At 46.1% G+C, this 11,361-nt stretch overlaps 1 protein-coding gene across 1 annotated transcript in view; it reads left to right on the top strand.

Moving 5' to 3' along the window:
• Positions 1-5,320: 5,320 nt before the first annotated feature.
• INTS8 (integrator complex subunit 8) overlaps positions 5,321-11,361 on the top strand; it is a 73,716-nt gene continuing 67,675 nt past the window's right edge. Inside the window, exons 1-4 of the mRNA XM_062188224.1 lie at positions 5,321-5,634; positions 6,953-7,127; positions 9,171-9,311; positions 9,625-9,696. Coding sequence (XP_062044208.1) covers positions 5,505-5,634; positions 6,953-7,127; positions 9,171-9,311; positions 9,625-9,696 — 518 coding nt within the window. The 5' untranslated portion in view covers positions 5,321-5,504. The remainder of the gene's footprint in view (positions 5,635-6,952; positions 7,128-9,170; positions 9,312-9,624; positions 9,697-11,361) is intronic.

Below are 11,361 nucleotides of genomic sequence, written 5' to 3'. Positions count from 1 at the left end.
AGCAGAGAGCTGGCCTGGAAGAGGGGCAACCAGGACAAAATCCGGCACCCGCACATGTTCTAATTTCTCCACATCCTCACCTACACTCATCACTTCTGTCTTTTAGCTATAGCATTTGGGTAGGTCTGAAGTGCTAGCTAGTGTAGCTTTGTTTACCTTTCTTTATTATTTATTTATTTATTTATTTGACAGGTAGAGAGAGACAGAGAGAAAGGTCTTCCTTCCGTTGGTTCACGCCCAAATGGCTGCTACGGCCGGCACTGCGCTGATCCAAAGCCAGGAGCCAGGTGCTTCCTCCTGGTCTTCCACGCGGGTATAGGGCCCAAGCACTTGGGCCATCCTCCACTGCACTCCCGGGCCACAGCAGAGAGCTGGATTGGAAGAAGAGCAGCTGGGACTAGAACCTGGTGCCCATGTGGGATGCTGGCACCGCAGGCGGAGGATTAGCCAAGTGAGCCACTGCACTGGCGCAGGCCTCTTGTTTACCTTTCTTTAATGACATGATTGAGGAACTTTGCTCATGCATACTGACCATTTGTCACTCTTCTCTGGAGAGCTGGATGTTCAAATCTTTTACCTGCTTTTTATGTGGGTTGTCATTTTTTTTTTTTTTTTTTTTTGACAGGCAGACTGGATAGTGAGAGAGAGACAGAGAGAAAGGTCTTCCTTTTTGCCATTGATTCACCCTCCAATGGCCGCTGCGGTTGGCCCATCGCGCTGATCCGAAGCCAGGAGCCAGGTGCTTCTCCTGGTCTCCCAAGCGGGTGCAGGGCCCAAGGACTTGGGCCATCCTCCACTGCCTTCCCGGGCCATAGCAGAGAGCTGGCCTGGAAGAGGGGCAACCGGGATAAAATCTGGCACCCCAACCGGGACTAGAACCCGGTGTGCAGGCGCCGCAAGGTGGAGGATTAGCTTGTTAAGCCACGGCACCGGCCAGGTTGTCATTTTTTTAAAAGATTGATTTTTTTTGAAAGGCAGAATTACAGAAGCAGAGGCAGGGTGGGGGCAGGGGGGAGAGGTCTTCCAACCATTGCTTCACTCTCCAAATGACCACAGCTGCTGCAGCTTCTTCAGGTCTCCAACGCGGGTGTAGGGGCCCAAGGCCATGGGCCATCTTCTACTGCTTTCCCAGGCCATAGCAGAGAGCTGGATCGGAAGTGGAGCAGCTGGTACTTGAACTGGCGCCCATATGGGATGTTGGCGCTGCAGGTGGTAGCTTTACCTGCTAAGACACAGCACCGGCCCCCAGGGTTGTCATTTTATTAAGAGCTCTTATATACTCTAGATGGAAGTCCCTTATGAGATGCATGATTTACATTTATTTCCTTCTAGTCTGTGGGCTGTCTTTATTTCCTAATGGTATCTTTCCTTCTCAGTATATTACTTTTTTGAAGTAGAAATTTTTCCCTGCGTTTATTGTTGTATAAAGCCTATGACATACATGAGTTAAAGAAGTCTCTGCTTCTAGACCTTCTGAGGACTTGTTTTTTTTTTTTTTTTTAAAGATTTATTTATTAGAAAGTCAGAGTTACACAGAGAGAGGAAGAGACAGAGAAGGAGATAGATCTTCCATCCCCTGGTTTATTCCCCAGATGGCCGCATTGCCCTGGGCTGGGCCAGGCGGAAGCTAGGATCAGGAGCTTCTTTTAGATTTCCCATGAGAGTATAGGGGCCCTCGCACTCAAGTCATCTTCCATTGGCTTCCCAGGCACATTAGCAGAGAGCTGGATAGAAAGTGGAGCGGCTTGGACTCAAACTAGCACTCATATGGGATGCTGCCCTTGTAGGCCTCACCCAATGTGCCACAACTCTGGCCCTAAATAGTAAATTGACTTTTTAAAATTCTATTTGAGGCCGGCACCGTGGCTTAACAGGCTAATCCTCCGCCTTGCGGCGCTGGCACACTGGGTTCTAGTCCCGGTTGGGGCGCCGGATTCTATCCCGGTTGCCCCTCTTCCAGGCCAGCTCTCTGCTATGGCCCGGGAAGGCAGTGGAGGATGTCCCAAGTCCTTGGGCCCTGCACCCGCATGGAAGACCAGGAGAAGCACCTGGCTCCTGGCTTCAGATCAGCGTAATGGGCCAGCTGCAGTGGCCATTGGAGGGTGAACCAACGGCAAAAAGGAAGACCTTTCTTTCTGTCTCTCTCTCTCACTATCCACTCTGCCTGTAAAAAAAAAAAAAAAAAAAAAAAATTCTATTTGAGAAAAATTGTCATAAAATTACATTAGTAATTAAGAAAAGTCTTCATTTACTATTGGTTGGCTGTCTCAACTAATAATCTGGTAAGGAAACTCCCCTCGCTGAGTTTGGTTCAAGCTTGGTTGGGGTTACTGCTGTTTGAACTCTCATTGTGTTATTAGACCTCTGTCTGAAGACTTGGGGAGGACTCTCACAGTTATCCCACATGGTCTTTTCTTTCCCTCTTCTCTCCATTTGTTTCTTCCCTCCATTATCATTCAATGGAGGGAACTTGGAGAGATGAGGGGAAGGTATTCTTCCCTGGAAGAGAAGATTCACAGGCAGGGGCAAATCCGTAACATCAGTATCAAGTATGGTTCTTGGCACATGGCTGTTTCTCATTATTTTATTTTATTTTATTTTACTTTATTTTATTTTAAAGGTAGAGAGAGAGAGAGAGAGAGAAATATTTTCCATATGTTGATTCACTCCCCAAATGGCTGCAATTGCCAGGAGGTGGGCAAGGCTCTTCCAGGAGCTAGGAACTCTACCCAGATCTTTCACGTGGGTTGCAGGGGCCCAAGCACTTGGCTCATCTTCCACTTCCTTCGCAGGTGCATTAGCAGGTGGAGCAGCCGGGACTTGAACTAGTGCTCATATGTGATGTCCTGCTGCGCTACAATGCCAGCCCCTAAAGAGTAGTATTTCTAAACATTATTGATGAATGGATTCTTCTGATACCCAATATGTAAAATAGATAATCTATGGTTGAATGGGGGGTGGTCAGTCCAGAGTCCTGGATGCACACACCCCTCCAGACTTGCACACAGATACAGAGCTTTTTTCTCCAGCTAAAGGGCTTCCTCCTAGGAGCTCAGGGCCCAGACAGGAGAGCATTGTGCAGGAAGAGAGCAAGGCAGTTGATATCAGTGGAGCATTCCTTCTCTTTCAGTTTTGGAGGAGTTACATGCATTTATTTTTCTTGCATTTTCTTTCTTTCTTATTTTTCTTTTTTTAATTTGACAGGTAGAGTTATAGGCAGTGAGAGAAAGAGAGACAGAGAGAAAGGTCTTCCCTCCATTGGTTCACTTCTCCAAATGGCCACCACTGCCGGAACTGCACCGATCCAAACCCAGGAACCTGGTGCTTCTTCCCAGTCTCCCGTGAGGGTGCAGGGCCCAAGGACTTGGGCCATCCTCCACTGCACTCCTGGACCACAGCAGAGAGCTGGACTGGAAGAGGAGCAACCGTGACTAGAACCGGGTGCCCATATGGGATGCCGGTGCCGGCGGAGGATTAACCAAGTGAGCCACGGCGCCAGCCCCTTTTGCATTTTCGAAGTGTTGAAAGCAGCCTGAGTATCGTGGGTGATCACCAGCAGCCCTTTAATGCGGAAACCTTTGGCAAATTATAATTCCGGAGTCTTTACTTTTCTCAATGGCTGAAAGGTAGTTAGAGTTGATTATAGGCAGAAATAATAATGTACAGTGTATGGAAGTAATATGCAAATTGAAAAGTACTATGTAATATTAGCTAACATTTATCAATATTTCTAGGTGGCCGATCCTCTTTAATAGGCTTCCCTGGATTGGTTGTTGTGGGCATCTGAGGAGTGAACAAGCAGATGGAAGACCCCTCTCTGTTACATTGCCAAAGAAAGGAAGGAAGAAAGAAAGAAATCTACTAAAAAAAGAGGCTTATCTGTATTATCTCATTTACTTGTATTATCCTTAAGCTGTGCTTCTTAATGTTTTTAAAAAATTATTATTTTCACTTTATCTGAAAGGCAAAGAAAGAGAGAGAATCTTCCATCTTCTATCCATCCACTGGTTCACTCCCTAGATGCCCACAAGAGGCAGGGCTGGGCCAGGCCAGGGTCATCTCCGTCTCCCACAGGGAGTGGCAGAGACCCAGTTATTCCAGCTGTCATCTGCTGCCTCCCAGGACGCACGTTAGCAGGAAGCTGAATCAGAAGCGGAGTAGCCAGGGCTTGAACCGGGCACTCTGATGTGGGATGCAGGTGTCCCAAGTATCCTAACCACCAGTCTAAATGGCTGCCCTCTATATTTAAAAAACTGTGGCATTCCATTGCTCTGTATATAGGACAGCTATAAAAAGACTTAAAGAGCAATAAACATACCACTTACGCTAACTTTGAAATAAATATAATGTTGAAATATTTGCAGGATTGAAGACTGCGGACTTAATGAGTTCATAAAACCTGCTATCACCCCAGCTTTACAAATGTAGGCCCCTATCCAAAGTGAATGGTAGACTTGAAAGTTTACATTCTTGGGGCTGGTTCTGTGGCTCACTAGGTTAATCCTCCGCCTGCAGCGCTGGCATCCCATATGGGCACCCGGTTCTAGTCACGGTTGCTCCTCTTCCAGTCCAGCTCTCTGCTGTGGCCCGGGAGTGCAGTGGAGGATGGCCCAAGTGCTTGGGTTCCTGCACCCGCATGAGAGACCAGGAGAAGCACCTGGCTCCTGGCTTCAGATCAGCGCTGTGGCGACCATTTGGGGAGTGAACCAACGGAAGGAAGACCTTTCTCTCTCTCTCTCTCACTGTCTGTAACTCTGTCAAATAAATAAATAAAAATCTTAAAAAAAAAAAAAAGGAAAGCTTACACTCTTAACACATTTCCCCCCTTTTCATTGTGAATAAAAAAAATACAAGCACATTGCCAGTGGAGGTTAATGCAGAACAGGTTTAATAGTCCTCTATCAAGAACAGTAATTAGGAGCTGAATATTGACAGCTGGTCCCGCGACGCAGGGAAAGGCGGGATCGCCCTGTCCGCTGTCACCGGTCCAGGAAGGGGGCGGACGCTGCTGTCCACCACGGAGGAGGGAATCTCAGAAACGAGATGGGGAAAGTGAAAGCACACACTTCGCCTGGCTCACAACTAGAACCCTCGTGCTTTTGTCTCCTAAGAAAACACCGAGGCCCCTTGCAACCCCAGGTGGCGTTGTTTCTCCTGACGAAATCCCAGAGAACCCGGAAAGCCCACTTGCAGGTCTGCGTCACGCCGCGCCGTCTCCCAGGGCAACCGGGAGAGGGCGTGGCCCGGCAACTTGTCCCGCCCCCTTCCTACGACTCGACGCACCATTGGTCCGGGGGCGGGACGACGGCGGCGGCGCAGCGAGGCGGATCCAGCTGCTAGCTTTGGCTGGCTCGCGTCGCCATTTTGGGTCGTGTGAATTTCCGGGCCTTTTAGAGTGAGGCCTCTTTCCCGGAGGGTGTCGCGGACCGCAGGCCTGGGGCCCGAGTCCGAGTGTCAGGTTGGAGCCAGGAAGTGTCCCTGGAGGTAGCGGCGGCGGGGGCAGGATGAGCGCGGAGGCGGCGGACCGGGAGGCGGCCACCTCCAGCCGGCCCTGCACCCCGCCGCAGACGTGCTGGTTCGAGTTCCTGCTGGAGGAGTCGCTGTTGGAGAAGCATCTGCGTAAGCCCTGCCCCGGTAAGCGGGATGCGGCTAACGGCGTTGGGGCCCCGGCCTTCCTGGAACCCGAGTCTTTTAGGCCGCCTGGAGCCGCGGTGTGCAAGGCGTGGACGGGGCCCGAGCCCAGGCTAGAACGTCCCCGTGCGGGCACAGCCGTGGAGGGTCACAGAGAAGTTCAAAACAAAGGCCCTCCCGCCCCCCGAGGGGGCGGACTCGTCGCTGTCAGCCGTCCGCGTGGGTCCTTGTCGCGTGGGTCTCGTGTTTGCTTGAGTTGGCGAGCCTGCTAGGGACCTCGTCTTTGCAGAATCCTGGGCTACATAAATTCAGAGAGGTGGGCAGCTAACAGTTGTGCTGATTTCCCGACGCAAATTAGTTGCTACCTTAGCTCCTTAGCTGTTTTGTTCCTCGGTGAGGGGAACGTATTCCAAAGTTGGGCTGTATATGAAAATACTAAAATCTTTGCAAGCCAAAACTGCTGTACAGTTGTAAGATGGTTTATGCTTTACTGACGGTAATGAGAAATATACTAGTGAAGGAGGCATTGTCGAGAAAGGAGGAAAACTCCAGGCATTTCTGGAACGGGGTACTGATGTGAAAGGCTGAGCTCTTTGAATAGCATTGTTCAAATCCAAGTGAAATAACCCAGTCCTAAAGGAACAAATATCATATGTTCTCCCTGATCGGTGACAGCTAACTGAGCACCTAAAAGGAAACCTGTTGAAGTGAAATGGATACTATGAGAAACAATGACTCGATCCAAAAAAAAAAAAAAAAAAAAAAAAAAATCCAAGTGTGGCTTGTTTAGTGTCATAGAGCGGCCTTATCTGATGGAGACACGTATCTTGTGTCTTTCTAATTCGTTGCCTTTTTGTTGTTGTTATTTGAAGGGCACAGAGAGAGAGGGAGAGCACTTCCATCTGCTGGTTTACTCCCCAGATGGTGACAGGTAGCACCTGGCCAGGCCAGAAGCTAGGTAGGTAGGTGGTAGCCTTTATTGGGCATTGGAGGGAACAGGTGCAGAGAGGTAGCTTGATGGAGGTCCCTGCGGGTGTCAGAACAAGAGTTCTAATGCCTGCAACTCTTTCCTCTAATTGACATTAGTTGTTTGTTGAACTGGGCATCTGTAACTATTATGTTCTCTGGGAAAGGCTTCATTTTGCGCTAATTTGTTATCCCTTCCTTCTTAGGATTTCCCAAGCATACTTCTTATATATCATGTTCCTGAGCCATTGTAACTGTTTATATTCCTTTCGTAGCGACAAACCAATAGGGTGAATCCTTTTGGGTGTTCATAAGTAGAACTTCAATTGAGAAATCACTTTCTTTTGAATCCTAGATCCAGCACCGGTTCAACTTATAGTTCAGTTTCTGGAACAGGCTTCCAAACCTTCAGTTAATGAACAAAACCAAGTTCAACCTCCACCTGATAACAAGAGGAATCGTATTTTAAAACTACTTGCTCTTAAAGTTGCTGCACATTTGAAGTGGGACTTAGACATATTAGAGAAAAGGTATGCAAGAATTAAGAGAAATTTCATTTGAAGTACTTTTTAGGTACTTTGATTTACCTATATATGCTTTTATGATATTGACCTATAAAATGAAAATTGTTTATTCTTGATGAAATACACAAATATTTTTCTTCGTATATTTTTTAAAGATTTATGTTTATTCAAAAGAGTTAAACAAAGAGAGGGAGAGAGCGATCTTCCATCCACTGGTTCATTCTCCAAATGGATGCAATGGCAAGGGCTAGGTTAGGCTGAAGCCAGGAGCCAGGAGTTTCTTCCAGGTCCAGGGGCCCAAGGTCTTGGGCCATCTTCCTCTGTTTTCCCAGGCACATTATAGGGAGCTGGACCTGAAGTCGAACAGCCAGAACTGGAACCAGCACCCAAATGAGATGCTGGCGTTGCAGGCAGCAATTTAGCCCACTGTGCCACAAGTATTTTTCAAGATTTCAGAGAAGGCGTTTGAATGTTAGGTTAACTTAAATCAGCCTTTCAAGTATAAAGTTGATGTTACCAGTGGTGAGGCAGTTTAATAATTTTATATAATAACCAGAGAAAATTCACACCTAAATTATTTTAAATGTTTCACTTGACTTTAAAATATCTGAAGAAAATGAAGTGAAGGAAGGATATTGCATAATACTGATAATTTGCTATTGAATAAATCAGTTAATCTTACAGGTCATAAATCAGTCACTATCAGACCATTAAAATAACTGATTAGAATCAGTGCCTTTTTTTGGGGGGGGGGACAGGCAGAGTTATCGTGAGACAGACAGAAAGGTCTTCCTTCCATTGGTTCACCCCCCAAATGGCCGCTGCGGCCGGCGCTGCACTGATCCGAAGCCAGGAGCCAGGTGCGTCTCCTGGTCTCCAATGCGGGTGCAGGGCCCAAGGACCTGGGCCATCCTCCACTGCCTTCCCCGGGCCACAGCAGAGAGCTGGACTGGAAGAGGAGCAACCGGGACTAGAACTCCGGGTGCCGGCGCTGCAGGCGGAGGATTAGCCTAGTGAGCCGCAGCACTGGCCAGAATCAGTGCTTATTTTTAAAAAATAAATGCACTTAGGGCTATGATTAGAAAATTATTTGTTTTCCTCTCCTTCCCCTCACAGTTAAACAGAATTATTTATTGCTTGAAAAGCAGAGAGACGGCTTTTTTTTTTTTTTTTTTTTAAGGTTTATTTATTTGAGAGGTAGAGTTACAGAGAAAGGGAGAGACAGAGAGGTCTTCCATCCACTGGTTCACTCCCCAAATGGCCGCAGTGACTAGAACTGAGCCGATCTGGAGCCAGGAGCTGCTTCTGTGTCCCCCACATGGGTGTAGGGGCTTGAGCAATTGGGCCGTCTTCTGCAGCTTTCCCAGGTAGTTGAGCAGGGAAGTGGAGCAGCCAGGACTCGAACTGGTGCCCATATGGAATGCCTATGCTGTAGTGATTTAACATGCTGTGCCACAGTGTGCACCTTCGCAAATAGTATTTAAAGCCCTTTTTCACTATGTATTCTCTAGCATTAAATATAATTTTTTAAAAGAATTTTTAATATAAGGGAACCTTTTCATTAATAGACTACAATATGTGGCAGCAGATAGCAATTTGTAAGAAATAATTAGGCATATCTGAGAGAATTTCAAATATTGAACATTGATTAGGTATTTGGTGATAAGCCCATTTAAATTTTTTTAGATGTGAACGATACTGTGATTATATTAATAGTTCATATTTTTTTAGATATATATGGAACTATCTGTGAAAGAAATTGTTTGGGAAGTGGGTAAGAGAAGAAATAAAACAAGATTGACCATGAATTGATAGTTGTTGAAATTGGATGATGGATATGTGGGGGTTCGTTTACATTGTTCTCTCTACTTTTGTTCATGTTTATATTTTTTTGTAATAAAGTGTGAAAAGTCTTCTCAACTTTGATAGGTAAACCTGAAGATTTGGCCCTTAAACAGTGTAGTTATGTTCAGTGAAGATTTGGAATTGTGCATTTTGTGTTTTTTAGGCAGTTAATATGCAAACACGTATCTTTTGCTTCCTTTTAAGTTTGTCTGTTCCAGTATTGAATATGCTACTGAATGAACTACTCTGCATCAGTAAAGTTCCTCCTGGGACAAAGCATGTGGATATGGATCTGTCCACGTTACCACCAACTACTGCCATGGCCATCCTTCTCTACAATAGATGGTAAACTTTTCTGTAGACCCAGAATGTGCTGGGCAACCTCTGTTTAGTTGTACTTTCAGTGATATGTTAAGAGACCCCTGCTGCCCCAGAGCTATCTCAGAGGATCTTGGGAACTACGAATCTGATTGTAGAGAACATTTGTGACTGCATAGATGAAAAGTATTTTGCTAAAAATACGAGTAATTTCTAATGTATGTATTACATCTCAAAATCTAATCTCAAAGTTTATTATACAGATCTTAAAAGGAGTACTTGAAAAAATAATTGAAATGATATTTTATGTTAAATTTTCTTTTTCCTATTTTTTCTTTAGGGCGATTAGGACAATTGTGCAAAGTAGTTTTCCTGTCAAACAGGCAAAACCTGGACCCCCTCAGCTGAGTGTGTAAGTTGGCATTTACTTGACACTTTTTTCTTCAGAATTAAAAAAATTTGCAAATTGTGAAAAACCCTTAATACAGAGGAGATAGAGCAAAAATAGGAGGGCAGAAGAACTGCATGGAGGTTTGTTTGAAGGAGTTGGAGAATCAGTGCTCTCGGTTTCTAGAGTGAGAGCTCTGGAAAAGAAGGGGCGGGGGGAATGAGGAATTGCACCTTTCATCTGGAAGTATTAAGATGGTTTTCACCGTTACCTCAAAGATCCTTGTTTTAAATGTAGGAAGATCACTTTATTTTAGAAATTATTTACTAGAAAGATAGGTCTTCCATCTGCTATTTTACTTCTCAAACGCCTGCCACAGCTAGGGTTGGACCACACTGAAGCTGGGAGTCTGCAACGCTATGCATGTGGGTGGCATTAATTATTAAGCCATCACTGGGGCCAGTGTTAAGCTGCTGTCTGCAGTGCTGGCATTCCTTGTGGGCTGCTCCACATTTGATCCAACTTCCTGCTAATGTTCCCGGGAAAGCAGCAGAAGATGGTCCAGGTGCTCAGGACCCTGTACCCACATGGGAGATCCAGAAGAAGCTTCTGACTCTTGGCTTGGCCTTTGTGGCGTGAACTAGGGGATGGAAGATCTCTGTCTCTTCCTCGCTCTGTAACTCTGACTTTCAAATAAATAAATAAATATTAAAAAAAGCCATCACCTACTGCCTTTCAGGGTGTATAGTAGCAGGGAGGTAGATTGGAAACAGGTGGAATTTAAACCCAGGGACTCTGATATGGGATGTGGATATCCCAGGCAGTGTCTGTGCCAAACTCACCCCATAATATATATATATATATATATATATATATATATATATATATATATATATTAGCTTAGTATGCAAATATTAATTGGGGCTGGTGCTGTGGTGCAGCAGGTTAACACCCTGGCCTGAAGTACCGGCATCCCATATGGGTGCCGGTTCTAGTCCTGGCTGCTCCTTTTCCAATCCAGCTCTCTGCTATGGCCTGGGATAGCAGTAGAAGTCCTTGGGCCCCTGCACCCATGTGGAAGAACTGGAAGAAACTCCTGGCTCTTGGCTTCAGATCGGTGCAGCCCCAGCCGTTATGGCCATCTGGGGAGTGAACCAGCGGATGGAAGACCTCTCTCTCTGTCTCTACCTCTCTTTGTAACTCTCTTTCAAATAAATAAATCTTTAAAAAATTTTTAAAAAGTATACAAATATTAATTACAAAAGCTTGGTTGTATCTTGATTCATATTTTTAAAGATTTAATTGAGATGTAGATGGAAAGAGGGGGAGACAGAGAAAGAGATCTTCCATCCACTGGTTCAATCCCTCAATATCCGCAAGGGTCAGAGCTGGACCAGGCTGAAACTAGGAGCTAGGAACTCCATCGGGTCTTATGAGAGTGGCAAGGGTCCAGCTATTTGGGCCATTTTCCACTGTTGTCCCAGATGCATGAGCAGGGACCTGGGTCAGAAATGGAGCAGCCAGGGGCCGGCGCAGTGGCGCACTAAGTTAATCCTCCACCTGTGGTGCCGGCATCCCATATGGGTGCTGGTTCTAGACCCGGTTGCTCCTCTTCCAGTCCAGCTCTCTGCTGTGGCCTGGGAAAGCAGTGGAGGATGGCCCAGGTGCTTGGGTCCCTGCACCTGCATG

Source organism: Lepus europaeus, chromosome 4 (genome assembly GCF_033115175.1).
Source record: "Lepus europaeus isolate LE1 chromosome 4, mLepTim1.pri, whole genome shotgun sequence".
Lineage (NCBI taxonomy): Eukaryota > Metazoa > Chordata > Mammalia > Lagomorpha > Leporidae > Lepus > Lepus europaeus.
Note: the sequence above shows the minus strand (reverse complement) of the source record. Positions and strands in the feature narration are given on the sequence as shown.